Source organism: Acomys minous (assembly GCF_964271855.1).
Source record: "Acomys minous genome assembly, chromosome: 18".
NCBI lineage: Eukaryota > Metazoa > Chordata > Mammalia > Rodentia > Muridae > Acomys > Acomys minous.
Window position 1 is genome coordinate 56,615,089 of NC_140501.1, and position 25,239 is coordinate 56,640,327.

Genomic DNA, 25,239 nt, shown 5'->3' on the forward strand with positions numbered 1-25,239 from the left:
TAAATCTATGTGCAACAAAACAGACAAAGGGAGAGGTAGCCATCACCAAGCTCACAGGCTTGTTAACTTCAGAACTCCAGGCCCCCTAGTATCACAGGGAGCCAGGAATGGGATCTTCACAATTACATTAATAAAGATTTATCTCAAAGGGGATTTTTTTTGGGACAGGCGTTAAACAATAGGTGAGCTTGTTATTTGTTCAAAAACAACTTGCTATTTTATTTGTTCAAAAACAAGACACCATGTGCATGCTAGTACATTGCATCTTGACTGCTCGTGCAGGAAACCAGAGCTGTCACATCGTGTTGGCCTTGCTCCTGGTCAAATTAGAAACATGGGAACGGAACTTGGGGACTTATTTTGGCCTAAAAAGTCAGTGGAGGAGTCAAGCATTTGGTAGCTTTAGGACAGCACCAACAAGTTCTCTGTTCTTGTCCCAAGTGTCCCTGCACATTTAAGAGTCACCTGAAGAGAAAGCTGCCTGGACAAAAATACAAACTACAGGCAGCTGGGGACATTTCATCTGGGCTTGTTGTTAACAGACGAGGTTGGGCTGTTTCCCCAGGTGGACCAGTCAGTGCTGGGTCTAAAGGCCGAGCGAGTGAGTATCTCTCAGCCTGCACTTCTGGGCTGTAACCTTTGCCTCAGTGTCCCTTAGCTCTGCCTGTTAAGGCCCTAAAGATCCAAAGGAAGAGACAAAGCTGCATACTCACTTATCACCATTGTGACAGAATGCCTGACAGAGACAACGTAAGGTAGAAAGGACTTATTTCGGCTCACGAGTTGTTAGGGCAGATTCTCTCATGGCGGGGTTGTTGGTGAGGGCTAGTCTCTCTGTGGTGTGGAAGCTTGAATGGAGTTGCTCACATCTTAGTGGATCATCAGAGAGCTCAGGCTGGATTCGGGCTGGGAATAACCCATAACCAAGGTCCCACAACCGTAGAAAACATTGCCACTAGGTGAGGATCAAGCGTTCAACACTATAACAACAGCTCATCCTTGTCCTTGGAACTCAATACCATGTAATCCAAAAAGACAGACTGACATGCCCACAGGAGATGATTACTTCCTAACTGCGGGGAGGATTAGTGCAAGGATGTAGATTTCCCTTTTCCACAATTTGTCTATTACTACCTGGAGGCCCCAAATCTGCAGATCCCTGGCTCATTGGTTTAAAGACAGAAAAATGCAAGAACCCCATTCTGAAGTTATCTCATTTCACCTTACAGGGAGGAAATGTTCTGAAGGGCAAGGCTTTCTACTCCATAGCACTGCTGGTGGGGATGGTGACCGATGGCAAGCGATGGTGACCCCTCTATGCTGCCATCTCACAGAAGGGCCCCCCACCTCCTCCACTGTGACGTATATTACCTCAATGTCCCCCAGCCTGGGGCCCACAACAGATTAACTATACAAGGGCAGAGAAAGACCCATAGCCGAAAGACTCACAACTGCAAAAAAGAATGCTGCTCTTCCCGCACAGGTTCAAGGACTCAGCTTCTCTTTACGAGATGTGAGTGATGATGCCACAAGGGGTTTAGAGGTAAGATGAAGATAAAAGAGAGGGTGAGGACAGGTGGGCCATTTCTCCCCACCCATAACTACCATGCTACACAAAACAAGTTTAAGAAACATGCAGAAAAAGGAAAGGAAGGAGGAAGGACGCTTACAGACTGAGCCTCCTCCATCAGTTCTGACCTGGGGACTTCGTGAACATTCCTCAAGCCCTTCTGATCTGCTAGCCCATTGTGCATTAAAGGCAGCAGCAGCAGGGATGCAGACCAGAAACTGCCCACTGCAGTGGGAACTACTTTCCATGAAGCCTGTTCATAGCCCTGATGCTCTTGTGGCTGCAGCTGCTGCTTCGTGAAAATGACAGGAGCAGAAAAGACTTCGACTTGAGGAGCTCCACACCACAAGAGTCTCCGCGTTTACCAGCTACTCCGCAGAGCACTTTTGCTCACTGTCTGTATACAGTATGCCTGCGAGCAGGGCCTCTGTGTGTGTCTACCTGTTATGTATAATTTCCTTTTGCATATTAACTCACAATGTTTATGAGGCATCTGCTTACTCTTCGGTGCCACTGGGAGAGTGAAACGGTCCATAGTGATGGAAGAAGGGGTCGTGAGCTTTACAAACAGAGCATCTTTATGCGGTAGGAGTTCACTCTCATAATGGATGTATGTGAACTGAGTAGGGATGTTCCGGGCCATCGTGTTTATAATAGTGAGAATGGAAGGCGACCTGAAGGGTCCTACTTTAGGCGCCAGTGACTGTGACTAAGACACACCCAGAAGCACTATGAGATAAACACTGCACGGGTGCTCAAATTGCATGTGTTCCTCTAGGCTTTGAACAGCATCTTGGGGAAGCTGAAAAATGTGGGACCACAGAGGCTACCCCAACCTGCTAGCAGTGGCTAAGCCTCTGGTGGACTCCTTGCAATACCCAGACCTATCTGGGAGTATTATCTACAAGCCACTAAATGACTCCATTCCTAAAAGGACGGTCTAGGAACGTGCCAGATGTCTCCAAATCGAAGCCGCCATGCTTGCTGCATGAAAGCCTGGGGTGTGGGGTGTGGGAAGAGCTACCCCCAATAGATTCTTTTCCCCCCTCAGTGTTGAGTCAGGCTGTTGTTTCATGGGGGGGTAGTTAAATAAAGACACTGTCATATCTAGGTACAGGGCCAGCAGCTTTAGACGTCCCAGATGGTCACATCAGTATACACAGCAGAGACTTCTAAGTAAAGTCTTTAAACAGACAGCCTCTGTGGAACAAAGAGGAAGTAAGATGGCTTTTTCTGACATCAGCATCTAAGTGGCTTCTTACCGGACTCTGCAGCCATGCCCTCACCCAAGAGGAAGTGTGCTACTGCTAATATCATTACCTAACACCAAGAGCCATGCACAAGAGCCCCGCATAAGGCTGTAGTCATCCATCTATACAGTAACTCACCATGACACTCCCTTGTGAACAGCCTTGCACAAACACACCATCCCTGTGCCAGGGCAAGATCTTAAACATCCGAAAAACTGAGGCACTATGGTGTGGGTTTCATTTGATTAACCTCGTGTCACAGTAGAGTAGAAACTCAAAACCCTAAGCATTCCTGTAGTGGATATGAGCATGTTTTTGTTTTGATCCCAAGTGTGGGATGGGGGAACAGACTTGTGAGAGATTAGGTGATGTTTATCCACTAGAAGATGAATCTTGTGTAGGTGGCTTGGTTTTTGCCAGATGAAACACATCTTAGTACAGACCCTGAGAGATTATATATATGAGCCCAAAACAGAAGGCTGGGGCTTTTTTGGGTCTTGGTATTGTTTGGCTGTTCATCGCTACGCTTTGAGATGCTCCTAGAGAGAACTGCTCCAGAGAACGATTCAGGGCTCCAGGGCTCCGGCTGCTGTTCCAGGTTCCAGCAGCAACTTTGGTGGAACTGCTGGTCTGCTGAAATCCTGCCGACTATGCCAGGGGATTCGCTCCAAGGAACTGACTATTAAAAAAAAAATCTACTTCTCCTGTTCCCACCAACTTCTCTTCTCTTCTATCTAGGGTAGGTGGGTTGGAAAGGAGATGTAAGAATTAAAGAACCCCAAATAAAGTAGATTTGGGAAAAGTCAAAGCCTACACATTCCCTCCATGCAGAAATGAGTGTGTCCTTTCCCTAGTGTTACAACGTGGCTTCCAGCGTTCTGTGAGGCTACAACAGCACATCACACGGTGAGTGCTGCTGACCAGCCTTTAGGAAAGGAGGAAGTAGGAGACTGAGGAAAGCGTGGTGGACCGAATAGAGAGGCACAGAAGTGCCACAGCTAATGTCATCTAAAACTCTGCACCTAGCTGAGCGGACACTGGAGGTTTTCCCTTGAGGGGTTCTCTGTGGCAGGGACGGCCATGTGAGCTTCCATCTAAATCTGTGCGCACTGCCGTTCTTTGCTGATCATGAGGTCAGCAGAGTCAATGGCTGGAAGAATTCTTCGTGAGGATAATGAATAGATTCGAGTTTTTGTTAGCTCTTAGGGAGTAAGACTCTGAAGAAGATTTGTCTCGAGAATTACAATTCTGGGTCAAAACCAGAAGGGGAACGTGACTGTGATGTTTCCAAACAGACCGGAGTTACATTTGATGCCGCTAGGTCTTCCAAAATGCCCATCTTCCTTTTGAGGGAGAAGCGTGATGACAATAGCTCTAAGGTAAGATGAGTCTCACTAAGTGATCCCCTCCTATAAACAGGAAGAATATGCTATCTCTTGTGCTGCAGAGCCTCTGTGGAGCTCCCGCACAGCGTGAGCTGAGGAGGGCAGGAGGCTCTCTGTCTCTGCTGTCCACTCTTGTCAAGGAAACCACAGGGGGCTGGCTCACTTCTCCCCAACAGGGTATGGGGCTTCACGAATGCAGCCGGTGTAAGATGTCAGTCTATGATGCTTGGGACTGCAAGAGGAAGCAGAAACCCCCGGGGGAAATCAAAAGGAGATAACCTGCAGGAAAAGACGCTCTCAGGCCGGGAGGCACACCCGCCCTAGGCCCGGCATCATAGCAGGAATAACAAGCTTGGTTGTGGCTTCTGGCTGGCTTCAGTGCCTTGCAGCCAGCACCAATGCCTAAACTTTCTAATGGGAAAACACCCATGAATCTTGATTCTTCTTTCCTTGTGGTAAGGAGCCAGGAGGAGGAGAGCTGGCAGATGCCTTGAGTTTGGAACTGGGGCCATTTTAGGTCCAAATAGGGAAGGTCCTGAAAAATGACCTTAAATATAGCTGGTTAACTGTTTGCCTGTTTCCTACTCTGGGGCTAGAGATCCTTAAGAGAATGTCATATGTTCCTAAAATATGTAAACTGTAAGTTCCTAGTACCTTCTAAGAGTAATTCTCAAGTGTGATTATAATTTTTATCTGAATGGAAATATCCAATCACACGGGATCAGATCAGCAGCCTTACATGGCACGCTTAATTTTTTTCCTAGCATAATTATTGTTTTCCTTTCACCCTGTTTATAAAATTTGCCCCCTTTATTCAAATCACTTAAGAATGCAAATCATGCCTCATGGCTGGGTGATCTCACCAGAGCTCTGGAAACACGGGCTTAAAATTCTGAGGGTGAATGGAATTCCTTATCCTTTATTTCACTGAAATTCTCCTAGGGCCAAAGTGTGCTGAGCTTTTCAGAAAGCACGAAAGTGGAGCTGGCTTTCTCCAGCAGCCTACAAAGGGGCAAACTGGCTATTTGTAACTAGGGGGTGGGGAGGGGGAATTCACCCTGCAAAAGGAAGCCATGTGTTAAAGAAACCCCTCAGCCACGCACCCTCTCCCGTGGTTGGAGGGTGTCACAAACTATGAGTAAAGTGAGATTTCAGGCCCATGAAGAAGAGGCGCACCCCATGGCTCAGTCTTCCGTGCCCTCAGATCTGGGCAATGAGGGGAATAAAAAGCCGTCTCTGCCTCTGGTCCTGCCCTCTAGCTACCCTTGGCTTGCAGTCAGCCAACAGTATGGAGAAGCTGGGCTTTGTCCAGTCCCAAGAAAATCCTTTTCCCAAAGTCTGGCGTTTAGACAAAAGCCAGCAACACACACACACACACACACACACACACACACACACACACACACACACACACACACACACACACACACCCTGCCCCCAGGACCTGAGAACACAGTCCCTACCTCTCCTTATCTCTGGCAAAAGGGACCTGTGGCTCTTAAATTAACAAATGCCTGTGGTGCCTAGTAGCATAGCAAGGCATATGCTAGTTTCTAGGTTCCTTCAGTCTCTCCTCACAACACTTCAAAGCCCTTCTCCCCAGCTTACCAGCTCTCCTCCTCCTTGGTACCTTCCCTTAAAACCCTGGAAAAGTTGCTCCATTGCTTCTCTCTGCTTTCCCAAGAGACAGCCTTGGCGGTTCTGAATAAACTTTTCCTGTTTCACCCGTTGACCTCTCTGGGCTGGTGGCTCTTCCGTTTGCCTTGGATATATGACTCCTCTCCCTATGGTGATGTCATCACCTGTGGCCGCCAGGTGGGTGCCAGACGCACTTCAGCTGCACACCAGATATGAAAGGGCCAACCTGCCACCTTGCTTCTCTCTTACTCTCTTTTGTTCTCTTTCTTGCCCTCTGTCTGTCTGTCTGTCTGTCTCTCTGGTCCCCCTGGGCACCCCACCCCCACTTCTTTCTCTCCCCACGCTTCTACAACAAACCTCTCCATATCAGATCTGTTGTGTCTCACTCTATTTATTTATAATGATAACAGACCTTGTAGGAACACCCTCTTCAGGAACCAAATCAACTCATTTCCTAACACCGAGCGCTCCAATCCCTTTCCTACCCTGTTCCCTCTCTTCAACCTCTTCCGCTGTCTATTCTATTTCCCGTTCTGAGTGAGCTTTAAGCATCCTCCCTTGGGTCCTCCCTGTTACTCATCTTCTTTGGGGCTGCGAATTGTAGCATGTTTATCCTGTACTATAGGGCTAAAATCTGCCTATAAGTGAGCACATACCATGTGTCTTTCTGGGTCTGGGTTGCCTTCCTCCTGCAGTCTGGTACCTTCTGCTCTCAGCTCCCTCTTAAAGTTTTTTCTCTTCCACTCAGAGCTGCCTGCTCTGCCCCATGCCTCAGCTGCTGCCAGGGCTCTGCCCAAACTGTAGACATGGTTGGGATGAGTGCTAGACTCTGCCTGGTCAAAGTAAGGTCAATTCTCCCAAGTTCCTTCTCTATGTGAAAAATCTCTCTCAGAGCTTCTGGGTCTGGCAGCTGAAGGCTGGATGTTGCTCTGTGTGGCAGCTGATGATTTAATGCTGTCCCGAATGGCAGCGGAAGACCCATGACTGCCTCCAGTCGAGCCATCCAGACCATGGAAGCCTAGGGCGGCCATCCAGGTAGCAGGCAAGCCTGTCACTTCAATTGATACACAGCCCATTCAGATTATACCACCTACTATGATTTATCATTCTCAGATCTCTGGAGGTATTGGTCAACTAACTAGCTTTAACAACAATAATACCCCACCCAGTGTCAGCAAGAAGTAGACATAGAACAGATTACATCACCCTTATCATCCATTATCAACAAAAAGGCTGGGATGTTAGGTCTCAAACCCAAGACAAATAGCTAAGGTGCCTATTTAACATATTAAAGCAGATTCTGGAAGCCAGGTCCTCCCAGCATCCCTCAGTCTCTGTTACAGGGTCCTCTTTGCTGGCATACCCCACCCTCTACCCCAACTCTCCAGTCCAGGGGCTGGGCTGCCCTTCCCTTAGCTGCTCTTCCCTACATAATCCAGCTGTTTGGGCTACATCGGTCCTTTCTACCCTTTGGGCATCTTGCTCTCCTGGCTCTCCCCTTTCTCCTTCCCCATCTCCCCACATGGTCAAGGTTATATTCACTCTGAACTCTCTAAGATGTCTCTCTGCTTCTGCCTCTGTCCATACTCTCCCTTTTATGCACAATAAACTTTCTCCTCCACCATACCTAGAAGCAGTTATGTCCTCCTGTTTTATTTTTATTTTTTTCATTCAGGCTTGACTCCTTCCGCCCTCACATTGGAATAAACACTACAGGCCCCATACATGTTTATTTCCTTTTTTTTTTTATTCTAGGTCAAAGGGAGCAAAAAGCAAAAGGCCCTGGCTCTTCCTGCTTCTTCCTGCAAATGTATAAGGTAGCAATTGAACCTGCTGGTCACACAGAGGGACCACATCCAGTCCTCATGGTGGAGAGAGATGCCCACAACAGAATCTTTAGGGCAATGACACACTTGTCACCCTGTCCCTTCTCTACCCTTTGAGTGTGACTAGGTCATGGGAGAGCATATTGTGTCACGGTGATATCTGTGTTTTCCATGGTACACGTTAGACTTAATATTACGAAATCTTTTCAGAAAGTGCACTCTCTTTCAAGGACCACCCAAGGGGCCTTCTGCATGTGGGTGGGGCCAAGATTCTGTTCCTGGCTAGAAGCAGATCAGGCCAGGTGCTGAGCTAAAGCTGTGGCCCACCAGTATTTCTTTTACTATCAGGAAAGTGTTGCTGACCCCTCGGAACTGGAGATCAACATCTGACGAGATCTGGCTAGAGGCATAGGAAAAGATTATTAGGTAATGTCTTTGAGAAAACTTTAAAGGCAAAGGCTGGGGCCAGAAATGCAGCTCAGTACTCCCCTGGCTATGGGGACTGTTGACCCGTTGATGCTCCATAGACAGAATTCCCCCGTCTTGTCCTGGGGAAAAGGAAGGCCAGAGCCTGGTGCCAGAGGAGGAACTTGATTCCCAGGTAGAAAGGCAGAACAGGAGAGGCTTGCTGGGCTGGGCCGCACACTGGCCCAGGCTGCTTAGCTAGGCTTACTCTGGATTTTACTAACCTAAAACTCACGAAGGACTTGGGCTTCCTCATCCTAGTGTGGCCACAATAGGAAACAACAACTGACCAAGTAAACAAGCGAACCCTCCTCTCTGCTCCTCACTGTGACCTGTGTCTTTTAGTTGGTGTATGAGGGTGGCTGAGCCTGGCTTGTTAGGGCTGCCAGGCTGAGGCCCTAAGTACTCTGGTAACACTCTGACCTTCCTCTTCTCCTTCTCCCCATTGAGAATGAGGATGGGAGGATGGTTGTGGTGGCAGTGGCCATATTGTATCTCTTAGGCAACTCTAAGGTTGAAAGCCAACAGCTAAGCATGGTGTAGCAGAACGACTGAAAACGCTCCCCAGACCCGCACTGCCTCCTCGGCTGCATTCACTTCAATGATAAAGGAGACGAAATCTCTACTTGCTTAGCGATTACTTTTCTTCATCCTTTATAGCCAAACCTACGCCCTGATAGAAGCCCACACTGTGTATGAGGTCTGGTGAGCGAGAAGCGAACACCACAACTTCAGGCGAAGGAAGAACAGTGGCTCAGTACTGATCCCAGCTGCCCCAAAGGATAACCCCGGACTGCAACTAAGACGGGAGAAGACGGAAACATGCAAACCGAACGACAAGGTTCGCTGCCTAGAGAGGTGCTTTGCTGAGAGCACACATCCAGCACTGGCAGTGGGTAGGAAGTGCAATGTCTGGGCCAAACAGGAGTGAAAATGGCAGTCGGGAGAGCCGTTCAGGAGGCTTAGCTGTGCCTCAGCCAGCAGGGAACTCTTCTCGCGATTATAATAGCTTTAATAACCGGGGGGGGGGGGGGGCGATGCTGCGTCTTCAGTCGGCTGGAATGATCAGATATTGCTCACGGTAGTCATTCCTACTAACAAGTAGTGTCTGGCACTAAATTACAGGTCTTAGGTACTACTCAGCTTTTCTCACAGTCCCTATTGCGGAGGAAAACCAAGCTACAACATCAATAAACACAGCGATCAAATTAAGCGTCTCTCCGCTTGGGAGTTACTTCGAGTTGAAAGTTTAACAGGATCACGAGAGAGGGCAGAGGAATCCATCATTCACCAAATCAAAAGAGCCAAGGCTTTCATTGTAAGACAACTGTGTAGGGTAATTGTAAAACAAATGTTCAATCAATATGAACAGCTTTGATGTAATTAATGCTTTTAATCACACTACAAGTCCTGCTACGGCACGAGGCATAGTTCCTCATGTGTATAGTTATCCTTGTGTTTTTATATTGAATATAAGCACCTTTCAGTGTCCAGAGTATTCAAATAAAACATATTTCTATTCATGGTTATTACATTTAATAATCGCTTATAAGCCAGGAATTACAAAAATGGGAAGATGGACAAATAAAAATATCTACAACCTGGGATAGAGGTATAGCTCAGTGAGGTTGCTTGCTTATCAAGGTTCAGACTGAGTACAATTTCTAAAGTCACTCAATGTCTACTCCTTTTAGCTAGATTTGGAGTGCAGAAATGAAAGCTAAGCTGCCTAATTATAGCTTCTGTTGGTACTGGTATTGTTATGACTCACTTCACAGCAGTTTTCAGATAGGGTGTCCCCTCCAAGTTGGGAGGGGATATCTGCCTGCAGAGACAGTAGTATAAGTGAGAAAAGTACTCAGAGGTGTCAGCTGAACCCTATGGAGGCAGCACTGGCTCTGAGTTTTCTCTCATCCTTCATGTAGTAGGGATTGGAGGGTTTGGTGTTAAGAAATGAGTCGATTTGTTTCCTGAAGAGGGCGTTCCTAGAAGGTTTGCCGGCTGACGGTAGAGCGTGGGGCATATCTATTGGGTTGGCTTTCCATAGGGAGGAGGAGTCATATCTCTAAGGTAAAGGAAGAGGCTGCAGCCCAGAGTTAGAGTTTCCCATATCACATTCTTTGCAAAAAAGACTCCGTTGGTGATCCCTACTCACGATAAAAGCATGTGCTACGTAGATGTTCTCTGTGGTGCTGAGCCCCAGACGACTGTTAGGGCAGCCTTCAGGCCTCAATGGAAACATTCAAATCTGGGAGAACCTGGAGCAATGTACTCAAAGTTCTGAAGACCAAGGGTGTCACTCTAGGCTACTGCAACCAGGACTTTACCTATCTGTCAGAGTTAAAGGAGAAAGAAAAATGTCCCATTATACAAACAGGTTAAAATAATTCATACCTACCAAGTCAGTACTAGAGAAAATACTGAACTAGTATTTTGGACTGAAGCGAGGTGTAAGTGTAGCCAAGAGACTCTACAAGGAAAAAAAACCGAAGCTATAATTACTAGAACTAAGAACACAAGCAGCAAAACAACAGCAACAACAAATGCCCAAACACAAACACAATAATAGGGCTGCAGCCAAGATACAATTTTCAATAATAACTTTAAATATTAATGGCTTCAACTCTCTAATTAAAAGACACAGGCTAACTAAATATATTAAGAAACAAATCCCACTTTTCTATTGCCTACAAGACACTCAGCTTTAAAGATAAGTACCACCTTATAGTAAAGGGATAGAAAAAAAGTATTCCAAACAAACAAGAGGAGGAGACAAGCAGGCATTGTCATCCTAACATCTGGCAAAATAGACTTTAAACTAAAACTAACCAGAAAAGATTAAAAAAGGACACTTCGTTCTACTCAAGGGAACAATTAACCAAGAAGACATTACTATCCTACACTCATATGCACCAAACTCGGGTGCACCTAATTTCATTAAAAAGTGCACTATTGGACTTACAGACACAGATAAACATCAGCACATCAATAGTAGGTAGTTTTAATACCTCACTTTCTCTAGTAGGTCATCTGAACAAAAAAGAAAAAAAAAGTGAAAAAAGTGAGAAACCACAGAATTAAACAACATCATATATAAATGGGCCTAATATATTCACAGAATATTCCACCTAAACACCAAATAATATACATTCTACCCAGTAGCTCATCAAAGCTTCTCTAAAACAAATCACATTTTGGGACACAAAGCAAATCTCAACAAATTCAGAATATTGAGATAACTTCCTGTATATGCAGGAATGCAACAATGCAACAAACTTAAAAATTGATAGCAAACAAACAAATAAACAACAACAACAACTCGTTTCATTAAGTACACAGCTCATGGAATTAAACAGGGCATTACTGAATGATGAGTGGGTCAAAGAAAAAAAATCAAGAAAAAATTCCCGGAAGTAGATGGAAATGAAAACACAATGCAACAAAACCCCTGGGACACATTAAAGTACCTTCTAAGACAAATTTAGAGCTCTAAGCACCCCTCCATCAGAAAAAGCACAAATAAGTGACTTAATGATGCAGTTCAAGAATTTGGAAAAACAAGAGCAAACCAAGCCCAAATCCAGTGGACCTCAAGAAAGAATAAAAACCACAGTGGTAATTAATGAAACAGAAATAAACAATACAAAGAAAAGACAAATCTAAGATCTGCTTCTTTGAGAAGATAAATAAGATCTGCAGACCCTTGGCCCAACTAACCAAAGAGAAGATTCAAATTAACAGAATCAGAAATGAACAAGGAAACGTTACAACAGATACCAAACATATTCCGAGTTGTGTGCAGGAATGCTTAAAAATCTGTACTCCATGAAGGTGAAAAACCTAGAGGACATGGGTACATTTGTAGGTTTATCTAAGCCACCCAAGTTAAATTAAGATGAGGCCAACAGCTGAAGCAGACCCAGAACAAATGAAGAGACAGAGACACCTAAGAAAAACACAGGCTTAGATGCGTTCATAGCAGAAAGAGAAGGAATTGAAAATAACCCCTGAAATCTTTCTACAAATCCGGTATCTTCTAATGCCAAAGTCAGGTAAAGATACAACGAAAGAGAAAACCATAGGCCAATAGTATAGATGAAAAAATCCTCAGTAAAATATTTGCAAATCAAGTACAGGTAAATATTAAAAAAAAATCACACACCGTGATCAAGTTGGCTTTATCCCAAAGATGCAGGGATGGTTCATCATACATACATACACAAGTATAATAAATCATGTAAGTGGGCTTAAAGACAAAAATTGAAGGATGATTTTAATAGATACAGAAAAGGCCTTTGACAATATCTAATGCACCTTTTGCCTAGGATGGAGCAGGATTGGAAGGAACATTTCTCAACATAATAAAGGCTTTACGTGGCAAACTGGTAGCTAACATTACTCTAAATGGAGGGGGAAAAAACCTCAAAATAAGCCCATTAAAATCAAGAATGAGGCAGGGCCGCCTCCTTTACAGTGCTTGAAGCTGGAGCTGGAGCAATAAGACCAGAACAGAAAAACAAGCCAAATTACCTCTATTTGAAGATGATATGATACACACAAAAGATCCCAAGGGCTCCATCAAAAATATCTAGAAACGCTCGACAATTCAGGCAAGTGGCAGAGTATGAAATCAACTTAGAAAAAAAAAATCAGAACCTTTTCTATACATCATCAACAAACACACTGGGAAAGAGATGGTTGACACACTCACATTCACAATCTCATCAAAGAAAACAGAATAACTAGGGATGAATCTAAGCAAGGAAACGTTGTATCTCTGAAGAGGGAGATCAAGGAAATGGAAGGACAACTTGTGACCATGGATCAGTAGAATTAACATTGTGATAATGACAATGCTACCAAAAGTAATTTGTAGATTCAATCCAATCCTAATCAAAATCCCAGAATCCTACTCAATCTTCACAGAAATAGAAAAAAAATTCTAAAATTTATATGGAACAACAACAACAACAACAACAAAAAGTCCCCCAAAACAATCCCAAGCAAAAAGAACAATACTGAACGGATTGTTGTTCTAGGTTTCAAGATATATTACAGAGCCACAGTAACAAAACATTTGCTATTTCCACAAAAGCAGACATATAAACTAATGGAGCAAAACAGAAGACACAAATATGAGTACATATAACTACAGCTGACTGACATTTTACAAGCATGCCAAAAACATACACTGGGGAAAGAACAGCATCTTCAACAAGTGTTGCCGGGGAAACTGGATGTACACATGTAAAAGTAACAAATAGATAAGATCTATCTATCACCCTGCACAAAAAGTAACTCCAGACATAGCAAAGGCCTTAACCCGAAACCCGAAACCCTGAAACTGCTAGAAGAAAACAGTTCGCACCTTACATGATACAGATGCAGGAGAAGACTTTCTGAATAGGACTCCATTTGCCCAGGAGTTAAGGCAACCGTTGGTAAGTGGGACTTCATAAAACTAAAACCTTCTGCACAGCTAAGGAAACAAAAATCAACTGAGTGAAGAAGGAGCCCATAGAATGGGAGAGAATCTTTCCCAGCCATACTTCTGACAGAGGATTAGTATCCAGTATATATAAAGAACTCAAAGCAAAAAACTCAAGAAAACAAATGATCCAGCTTGAAAATGGGTTTTTGATATAAACAGGGGGTCTCAAAAGATGAAATAAAAGTGAACAAGAAACATTTCAAAAAAAGTATTCATTATCCTTAGCAATTAGGGAATGGCAAATCAAAACAGCTGAGATTTCATCTCGCCTCAGGATCAACAAAACAACTGACAACAAATGCTGGTGAGGATGTGGGGAAAAGGGACTCTCATTCGCTGTTGGTGGGATTGCAAGATCAGTGTAGAAAACTCTCAAAAGGTTAAAAATAGACCTACCATATGGCAAAGATACCCCACTCTTTGGCATATGCCCAGAGGACTCTACAGTTTATTCCACAGACACTTGATCAGCCATTTCTTTGCTGCTTTTATTCACAATAGCTAGGAAACGGATACCACTAAAATATCATCCAATCAATGAATGGATAATAGAAATGTGGTACACGTACGCACCGAAATACTACTCAGACGTAGAGAAAAATTGGCAGGTAAATAGATGGATCTAGAAACTACTATACTGAGTGATGTAACCCAGACCCAGAGAGACAAATGCCACATGCTCTCTCTTATCTGTGCTTCCTAGCTCCAAACATTCAGATAAGAGTATATAATCGGGAGTAACTGCAGAAACCAGGAAAGTAAAAGGATCACGGTGCGTGTGGGAAGGAGCTCTAAAGATAGCAGCATGTGAGGGAGATGAAGGGGGAAATGGGAAAAACAGAGGAGGGGTCCTATAACTGTGTGTGTGTGTGTGTGTGTGTGTGTGTGTGTGTGTGTGTGTGTATGTGTGTGTGTGTATGTGTGTGTATGTGTGTGTGTGTGTTGTGTGTGTGTGTATGTGTGTGTGTATGTGTGTGTATGTGTGTGTGTGTGTGTGTGTGTGTGTGTGTGTCAATCCAGGAGGAAAGGGAGGGAGGAGGGATACATAACATGAAGGATGTTTGAAAGAGGCATATGGAATTTATCTAAAATTACATATAAAATATAAGTATATGTACACACACATATGCACATTTAAATGAAGTTACACCACTTTGGGCTGGCTACAGTACCCCACCCAAGAGCCACAGACTGTCTAACAAGAAGCCTAGTACCAGATATGGGAAACTCCCTCTGAGTTATTGGGCAGGGGAGTTCAAGATGCTCCCCAAACAATGTATGCTATTGGTATTGCCCTTGGTTGCCTCCCAGAGGCTGAGGGTAAGTCCTTGTTGCTGTAGACACCACACATTTTGGACATAGGACCAGGAGAACTTGACATGAAATTGACCTGAACACCCCCTCCCTGGGAACTAGCTTTTATAGTACTAGAAGGGACGATGGAAGGTGCTGAGGGGAGCAAGGATAATAGTCCTACTCAGCTGTGACACCTATCAACCACAGCAATGACCAGCATGACAAGGTATCCCTACAGGTGCAATAGTGGCACTTAATCTTAGCAGTAACCAACAGCTGTTTAATTAATTGGCTGCAAGGCCCACTGAACAGGAGGGAAATCATATCTGGTACCGTAAACCTAGCCAACCACAAGCAGAGGTCATGGATCTTAGAGGAGAACCTACCACTGATATTTTCCAAACAAGCATAGTTCCTAACTATACCCTAAATACCTACCTTCATATACACAGTTAAGTGTAGATCTTACCCTAACCAAAAAAGGTTCCTTTTGCAGGAGGAGACCATTACAGAAAGCACAGCTAGTCAAAATGCAGAGAACAATGTACTACTATGGGGTGCCCAGCCCCAACTTATACATCTGCAACACAATTCCTGCCTCCAAGGCCCCAGGAACATCGTGGATTAGGGGGTGGAGAGACTGTAAGAGGCAGGAGAGCTTGCGGTGACAACACCGTACCTTCTAGCTATGACACATGAAATCTCAACAAATGGCTGCCCCCCAAGACCTGAACAATTCTAACACCAGCTGACATCCCAACATAGATGGGGGAACTCTCATGGGGGCCCCACCCCTCCCTGAGGAGCTACATGCAATTAACAACTCCCGAGAGATGGAGAATTAGTCTTCTCCAGGGATGAAGCACCTCATTAGCTTGCCCGAACTTAATAGTCAGCCCTAACAACGTATACGTGCCTCAAGAGCGCATGGACCGAGCAGGCTGTATTTATATTTCTTGTTTTTATGTATATGTCACAACTTGTTTATGTGTATATATAACAACAATGCGTGAAGAAGAGGGTGTGAATTTGGAAGGGAGTTGGGGGGTACATGGGAGGGGCAGGAAGGAGGAGAGCAAGCAGGAAATGATGTAATTATATTTTAATTAAGAAAAAATTTTAAAAAGACAACCTTGAAGGACAGTCAGAGAATACTTACTGCTGGTGGAGGACAGATGGCTGTAGTCGGACCTGAAACACAAGGAGTAAGAAGTATTAGACGTCACTTCCCTTTATCCAAATGAACCATTTGAGTGAGCTAAGGGCTTCGTTAGCAATGGCGACTTGGTAGTTGTTAGTCGTACCATTTGCCTGCTGAAGCTGTCATGGGTAAAAAGGTGTTGAGGCTTCTTTTTGGGCAAATCAGTGCCATGTTTGAACTTTGAAAGAAAAACTAGGGCCTTCATATACGGCTCTTTTGGTGACCCGATTCTCGGGCCCTCTAAATTTGCTGTAGAGTTTTTGAATGTTTCTTTTTCTCATGAGAAAGCCTCCAACAGATTCACAACTCCCCAAAAGGTGACACTTCCTAACAAGGAGCACTTTTCCAGCACTTTTTCATGCAGCACCACTGCGGTGCCTCTTTGCTGACAGGAAGCTCTGAGGAAGGAGGACCAAACTTGGCTGGGGAGGAGGGGAGTGCCCACGCGTGTCCACACTACAGCAGGGACCTTCAGCACAGGGCACTTTAGTTGGTTCCATTCCTAAGCACGGTGAACAGGAGAGTCACGGGGTGCGGGCTGGGATGGGGAGGGAGGGTTGAGCAGGAGCGATCAGTGTGGGGTTTATGCTGGTAACTCTGTGGCTATATGGAACGCTGGCAAGGACCTGCCCTGCCTCGGCATGTTCCTACCTCACGGGCAGGACTGTAGGGACTTTCCTCTTCAGCAAGGACTTTGGTGTAGACACTTTTTATGCTCTTGCACCCCAAAGTCATTCTCAGTAGGCAATTAATCCCTTGAGGGCCGGGGTGCATGGATTCATGGTGCCTGTGGCTAGGGGATGTAGTTACACAAAGAAACTGCAACCTTGTGTTCATTTTTATAGGCATGTATTCCTTTTATCAACGTGGTCTCCGATTGCCTTTCTTGAATTATCCAATTTTCACTCCATTTACCACATTTTACAATCGCGTGTAAAACTTTTTCTAAGCTTTTATGTGTTAAAATCACTACAGTGCTCAGACCAGATGTTGCCCCGATTCACGGCTAAGAAACAAAAGGGAAGGGGAAGGACCCTGGTTTTCCGTTTTCAAATGAAATGTTTCAATAGTCAAAGTGTCAGTAATGTTTCAAATTGGAAAGAATACAAACTGCTAAAGGGATTTGTATCCCTCTTTATAAATTGCACTCACATGCCCACCAAATTCTATCTTACTAATTGTCTTATTAGCTGCAAGGCAACTGGCCAAATTGTGTACAAACAGGAAGTGGAGAGAGAGGAATGCTGGCGCTCAGCTCACTTCCTCCCGTTTCCCTTTCTATTCAGCCCAGGACCTCAGCCTGTAGGATGGTGCCACCTATCATCCCTGGCAGCATCACCACTGATATGTCCGGCTTGTGGCTCCCTAGGCAATTCTAAGTCAGGTCAGTTGACCTAATCCTTCCAACTCGGAAGTGAAAGAGACGCTATCTGTAAGGAGACCAGGAAGTGAGGAAGGACAAGGGTTTGGACTCACTGGGCAGAGTGGATGATGGGTAATGAGCAAGTAGGATGGGTTGGGCTAGGGCATAGTGCCATATCGGCTGAGGGAAATGAAAGCATCAAGGATTGGTGACATCCTGAATCCCAGGGTTTCCGCACCCGGCATTGGCACCTTCAATTCCTTCTGGTGCCAGACAGAACAGAAGCAGCACTGAAGACACTGAAAAGTCTAATTATAATAAAGTACAGTGAGGGCCCAGCATGCATTCAGTGCATATATTTGGTAGCAAAGCTCTTCCACCACACCATGATCATCTTAGGCTGGCCAGACTTCCCAGAAATTGCATGACTATTCAAATATGACATGGAAAGTGTAACATTACTATGCCTACCATAGCAAAAATGTGTCAGTTTTCTCAGCTAGGGTTTGCCAAAGATGAGCTTCCGAGAGGCAGGCATGTAAAGCTCTGCATGCAGACAGATATAGATGCAGAATGAATATTACATTGAAACCACAATTAAGAATCTTGAAGTGCACTGGTAATATTTTAGGATAAGTGCTAGCGAAAAAGGACACCCTTCCACGAAGTCCCCCAAATCTCTGGAGACTCACAGAAATGTTGGGGTTAGGCTTGCCAACTGGCCAGCCTGTGACAGACTTGGAACTCCAATTCCTTCACACACACAGCAGCCGATCAGCACAGCGCCATTCCGATCACGTCTGACTTTCAATGACATCTACGCTCACCAGTTAAAACACAAAACCCTGTTACTGCACAGGAAGGTCTCTGACCAGTCTGCAGCCTTCACTCCATTAAAACCAGTCAAACCAAAGGGGCATCTAAAATTTCACCTCGCTCTCCAGCCTCTGGCTCTAATTTGCGTAGTTTAGATGAAGTGAGGCAATTTGCTCAACTCCTTTTTGTTCCTGGTTGTCCACACTTACAAAACACAGGGCAATGAGATTATTTATGAATGATGCTTTCTATTTACTTTCCTGTCCTTAGAAAAGTTGCCATGATTGAGAACATAGACTGAGTCAAGGTATTTCCACGTCTTAGCTCATATTCTAAATGAGATTATTTAATGGCACTGCCAGTGAGCGACAAACTGTAAAGCTTAAGACAACGTCATGAAGAAATAGATTAAGATAATTTTAGAAAACAGTCAGGTACTTGACCAGACTGCTTGAAGGACTTAGTGCTCCTCAAATTTATTTAGGGTCGGGAGGGACAGAATGAGATTTCTGTTTGTTGGTCTCATATCAGAAGGCGTTTCCCTGCTAGCTCTGCACTTGAGACGCAAGCCTTCCAGAGTGGAGCATGAAAGGAGAACTTAGGAATTTTAACATGTAAATTCTTGAACCTATACTGTAGATGGCATATAATAATACAAGGCTTATTCTCTTATACCTGATATATATGCATATATATATACATATGCATACATATAAAACAAAACATTTAAGATATATTTCCAAATATTGTTTTTATTTAATATCTGTGCTAATAATAAAAAGTTACTTATATCTAGACTGTATATTAATTGCATGACTTGGGATTCTATGGAAGGCATTCTGCAGTTCAGATAGTTCACCATTGCTGGAGGTCTACTAGGCAATTTGCATGTATGCCCATTTTATATAAATGAGTATCGTTCTAAATTCTCCTTTCCAGGAAGATTATGGCGTAATTAACTGATCTCGGCCTTCCTGTAATACTGACCTTCCTGTTGATGCAAACGCACGGCTCCCTGTGTCATGTCCATGGACTTCCCCTGCTTATTCTCGGTGCACTAACTTGAACGCCACAGTGACAAAGCCAACTAGCCTTGGACACAAATTATACACAGGGCACAACTACAAGGTCATTTTGCCCTCTATATAAAATTTCCTTTAAAAAAATGTGGTCCTGTTTAATATGCTATTGTACCTATTCTCTTCCATCTGTCTACTTCACTTCTCAGTCCTTGCTTCTTTTCTTAGGCCAAAGAGGAGTACTGGATGTAGTTTCCTTAAAGGTGTGCCGCTGCCATGGGCCAAAAGATCAGTGACAGATGACACAGAGGCAGAAGTCCCCTGATGCCAGACCAAACTACTGAAGGAAAACAATTCACTAGACACGGCTTGGTAGAGGCTGTCTTGGAGACTCACTAATGAAACTGCCGTTGCTGGCACTGGCTTTTATTTGTATTTTCAAGGAACTGCCTGTCCCTCTGTTAAGAAATTCTGTGTCATAAGCTGCTTTGCCAATGTCAGCAGTGGCTTGCTAGTCTCTCCTAACAGCAGACAGAATCACAGGCCAGTTTTCCAGTGGAGTTTCCAAACGACGCGGGTTGCACAGAACACCAGTGTGCTTTAGTCTTGGCCTGCGCTAGGTAGGCAAGTCAGAAAAGGCAGCATTTCCTCCTACAGAAAGCAAGGACGGACTCTAGGTGAAATTTGAGAGTTGCTAGAAGTTGAAGACTTGGGCTGCAGACCAATAAGCCATATGCCCGTTGCATTGCTGCAACCTGTTTGTAAAATAATAATAATGACAATACCAAGGTTGGCATGGACATTCTCAATGATGAGCAGCTTCCATAAGGTGTGTAAAGGCATCTGGGTGTCTACTGTGTAGGATACAGAATGCATGGAGCTTGGTGTAGGGGGCGGCGCATGCCTGTAGTCCCAGCACTTGGGAGGCTGAGGCAAGGACATTCTAAATCGGAGGCCACCTACGTTACATAATATGAATCTGTCCGAAAACAAAAGGAGAAGCTGTGACCATGATGTCACCATTGCTATTCTGCTAAGCTCTAACTTTGGTATTTGGAGAGTTCTTTGTCCTAACAGTATGATGAGAAATCCTCCTGGGCTCACGCTGACTGATGCCAGGGACCACTCCAGGGGTTTTAAATGAATACACCCATTTGATCTTTACAATGACTCTTTCAAAAAAGATATTACTGTCTCCATCATATAGAGGGGGAAACTGAAGGCAGAGAGGGTAAGCAAGTGGCTCGTGGTCTCACACTTCCTAAGTGGGGCCAGGGCTTGAGTATAAGAGGTTGACTCTAACTTCCAAAATGACCAGCCCAGCCTGCCTGCTGCCAGCAGGACCCGTAGAATTTCTTAGAACCATCTCTCTGATCACACAGAGGCACAATGGACCTAAAGCAACAACCGACAGTCCTTTGCTTTGTGCGCTGGTCTGCACCTACACATAGCAATGATCACCCTTTTCCCAGGCTATGGGGAGCTTAAGTAGTCAGGGACTCTGTCTGACCTCAGGCTGCAGGGAAAGATGCAGCCTTCCACTGAGCTCCCATGCAACACTGCCCATCCAAATCCATTTCAGACCTCCACTGGGTGCACTGTATTTACATAGCGTGGAAGCTTTATCTTCCCTTCCCTCTGTCCCTCTCCTACCCAAAGCTGACCCACCCATATGGGGTCTGGAGTCTGCCTCGTCAGAACGTGGTTGGGATGTCTGGTCAAAGTGTTCCCTGGCAGGAGAATTCTTTCTGTGGACACTGATTGTTGAGCCAGAGCCCCGCCCAGGGAATTCACCTCCGCTCCCCGTCTGGCTACTGTTTTTTTCACTCCTCACTTTTCAGGGTAATCTTTTAGACAAATGGCTCAGCTCACACGCTTTCCTCAGCTTCTGCTTCTTTCTGGAGCCCACCTCATCTGCTTCCCACAATCACCGCTCTTCGGTATCTCCATTAATAAAATGATATTCACAGTCCCTATCATAATGAGATTCTCAGTCAGACAATATTGACCTTTGTTCCTACAAAACTTAGCCATCTCTTGGCTCTAGGACAGCCCGTCCCCTCCTTCATGGGCCCTGCCCTCAGTTTCCCTGCCTTTGCTTGACATTTCAGTGCAGTGGCTTCTCAAGGCTGAGCTGGTTACGAACTCAGTGAGCTTAGAAAGACATAAAGAGGCTTAGAAAGACAGGCGGCATCCAGAGGATGCTGGGTAAATGCTCTCTGTGACCTTCAGCTGAGTTCATCTCTTGCAGGGCTCCAAGGGGCAGTTTCAAAGCTATCACTTTAGACCTCCACACTAAACCCCAAAGATACCCACTGGCTGGCTGCCCACCTTCAGACTGACACCGAAACATCCCACATTCTCCCCTAACTTGGTTTAGAAGAGATCGATGGGCTACTTTGAGAATTCAATTAAATTTTTTTTTCTTCTCGTCCAACTTTACCAGGTCTATTATTTTGTATACTCCTTGAAGCCATTTGTGAACCCCAAATTAAGGACAGACATCCCAGTGGATAGGTCACTTGAGCTGGGTTTTGAGAGAGGGAGTAGAATTTCACCGGATAGATAGGCATGCCAGGCAGAAAGGGCAGAGCTGGCAGAAAGGCCAGTTTGGCAAAAATGTGGCATCAGAAAAACCTGCCAGCATGGCCAGGTCAGATAGCAAGGAAACACCCGAGGAGAAGTGGCTAGCACAGAGGAGCTAACAATCCAAGGCCACACTCAATTCTTGCCCTTGATGGATAGAAGTGCTGTAAACATTTGGAAGGGACAATACTGAGGAAATCCTGGCATGGGGTAAGCGCCTGAAATCCCAGTCCTTGGGAAGGGAGGCTGGAAGATGGGGCCTTACAGTTATCATCGATGTCCTTAGTGATGTCAAGTTCAACCGGGACTACACGAGACCATGTTTCAAACAACAGCAAAACCAACAACAAAAGACGCAGCAAACAATTAATGTGTGGGCGCTGTGTGCTTTGTGTTCAGCTAAGGTAGAAGAGAAAGGGAAGACTCCAGAAAAAAAGAAATGAGCCAACTATTAACAGAGCTTTTGACAGCTAAAGTCAAGTTCAAAGTATAGACGGGTCAATAGCAAATACAAGGCTAATGGTCACAAGTTCAGACTTCTGTACAAAATAAAATCGTTTTACATTTTAAATTTGCTAGTGATGCAATGAGAATTCTTTGAACAATTCCGTCCTGGTACAGCAGCACTCTTTAACGAGAAGCAGGAAACAGAAGCTTGGGTGTCTCTGTATTAGCCAGACCTTCCCATGAGTCCTGGTAGCTCTCTTACTAGCCTGGCTGGGGTTGGGGTGGGGTGAAGATACCCCTCAGAGACAGCGCTCACATCCTTTTCTCCCAGGCAAGGCCCATTGGCAAACATGTGCTTTAGGGGAGCCCTGCAAGTTGGAAATTAGTGGAAAAGTAGTTGCTGCACAGCAGTTATAAAGAGCTGGCAAATCTTGCTTTGTTTCTTCTAGTCATGGCTCAGCTAACCATGGGGGAACTGAAGTTGATAAAAACACAAATAACAAACAAAACAGCGGTGTGAGTTAGTGAAAGACATAGTGGGCACACAGAGGAAGGAGATGCAGGCTATCTTGATGAGACCTAATAGGCTGTCGCCAGACAGTTGAGGTAGAAGCCCCTCCCCCATCAGAGGTCTAGGGGCGAGGAATAGGCAGAAGAGGGAGGGAGGGTGGGAATGGGAAGGTAAGAGGGAGGGGATAATAATTGGGATGTAATGTGAATAAATTAGAATAAATAAAATATACATTAAAAAAGAATTATTTTCCATGGTGCCTGAAGGCTTAGGTTGGAACCCCAGCACCACAAAAAGGAGAGAAACAAAGTTGACAAGTGTCACATCAACAAAACTGAAGCAAAAGCAAGGGTGTGCCATGGATACCATGGCTGGGTGACAGAGAGAGCCCACTGTGGGGAAGAGTGCAGGTCCAGAGTTAGAGTAGAGGTGTAGGTGGTAGCCGAGGCTGCAAGGAATAGGTGGGGTTGGGAGGCAGGAAGAGGTTGGGGACAATTTCTTGGGCTAGGTCACAACCCCAAGGTCCACTCTGGCACAGGCCTCTCTCCTTGTTCTCAGTAGTTTGCCAAATCCTAAAATTAGCTTGAAATCTCTCCACCTTCCAGGAATTCCGAGGTCTTCTGTAGTTGGGGGTAGCCTCTGACCTCTAGCTGGATTTCTCTAGATAGGAAAAGACAGGCTTTCCTACCGGGGTAGCACTTGTATCCTGGATGTGGTCCTGACTGTGCACAGGAAAAATCCTTTAGATAGGAGCTGGGTGGAAACCATTATGGGACATTCGTTTCTGAAAATGCATTTGTCTTTTGTCCTAGTCAGGAAAACTGCTGTTGGGAGAGGACTAATTACGCCTCCAAAGGTTTGAGCTAATTACTTGAGTCCGTTGAAGCACACAAGACCCCACTGCAGCTTCCTGCTGGTACCAGGGGCTGGCAGGATGGAGAGGCCGCTCAGCAGCACGGTATAAGTGTGAGTGAGACATAGTCCTCTTAGCAGGCTTCGGTTTTGGGGGAGTGTTTTCCGTGTGCCAGGCGTCCCACCCTCTCCACCTGCTTTCCTCGTCTTCAGGACAGGACTCCCTGGGGCTCCCTGGGGTTCCCAGCTGGTGGAAACAGGTGCAGCCGCATCTCTAGCGTACAGGGGCTGAACCGGGCACCGAGGGCCATAGGGCTGCTAGGAATGTAGCTGAGCCTCGGGTCCCACCACCTTCCAGCAGCGGGTGGGGGCTCTTCCCGCCCCTCCCCACCTTGCCCCAGGCAGCCACAGACCACGCCGCTGGCCCAAAGATACTGAACCCCAACCCAGGGACTGCTCTGGGGGCTCGGGCTCCGGAGCGCAAGTCCTGGGCGCCCGCCTGGCTCACCCTCCGGTCTCGGCGCCAGAGTCCACGCAGTCCTCCTCCTCCTCGGCCGCCTTCGGGTTCATGGCGCGCGTGCCCGCCGCGCTCCCTCCACTCCGGGTCCCTCCGAGCGCCTCGTACCCGGGACCGGCCAGGACCCGGCCCCCGGAGCCAGCCGCTCGCTCGCCGCGCCCTCTCGCGGCCGCGCCCTCCCCGCCCTCCGCTCTGCTCTGCGCGGGCGCGCCCGGGTGCCACCAGGCGAGGACCCGAGCGTGTGCACGGGATGCGCGCGTGTGCACGAGCGCGAGCGTGAGCGTGAGCGGGGGAGGCGTGTAAGATGGCCTATGTCCATGAGCTTGGGGTGCAGTAGGCGTACAGTGTTTACCTTGCACCCCCTGGCTAAAGTGCCCGGTGGCCGTGCGTTCTGTATAGTAAATGGTGCCGGCAGTTTGTGAGTGTATCCAGCAAAGCTGCCCTCCCCTGGGCCCACAGCGAAGAGTCCGGAGTCCCCGGGGTTGCCCAGAGATTTTCCAGCGCCAGTCTGTGAACAACACCAGGAAAACACCCACCAGCACAACCAGGGCAGGGTGCAAAGTCTTTCTATTTGGGGACCAGTTAAAACAGCTGGGAGTTTTCTTCCTGGTTCCTTAGAACTGTACACACTGAATTCATTATCACTTTGTTCAAGGCACAGACCTGGCTTCTCACTGACCCAACTTGCTAGCGCATGCATTCTTTTGTTATCTGTCTTTAAAAAAACAAAAAACAAAAAACAAAAAACCACCAAGAGGGCTGGATGTGCCTGCATTCAAGGGATCTAACAGCAAAAGGATGGTGGAAATTGTTAAACTCCACCATCCCTGAGGGTGAGTTAATGATTGAGGTAGCATGAGGTCATTTTCACTTCAGTAGGCTGAGGTGAGGCTACTTGGTCCTGGTGGTGAGGTTAAGAACAACGTAGACTTAATTCCCCACATTTATTTGGAGGTGTGTGTGTGTGTGTGTGTGTGTGTTTGTTGTATAAGGTTGCTTTCAGACG

At 45.8% G+C, this 25,239-nt stretch overlaps 1 protein-coding gene across 1 annotated transcript in view; it reads right to left on the reverse strand.

Annotated features, from left to right (window-relative positions):
• FAM124A (family with sequence similarity 124 member A) overlaps window positions 1–24,711 on the reverse strand; it is a 56,688-nt gene extending 31,977 nt beyond the window's left edge. Inside the window, 2 exon segments of the mRNA XM_084768147.1 lie at window positions 16,081–16,112; window positions 24,225–24,711. Of these exon segments, the coding sequence (XP_084624273.1) occupies window positions 16,081–16,112; window positions 24,225–24,286 (94 nt within the window). The 5' untranslated portion in view covers window positions 24,287–24,711.
• Window positions 24,712–25,239: the final 528 nt, after the last annotated feature.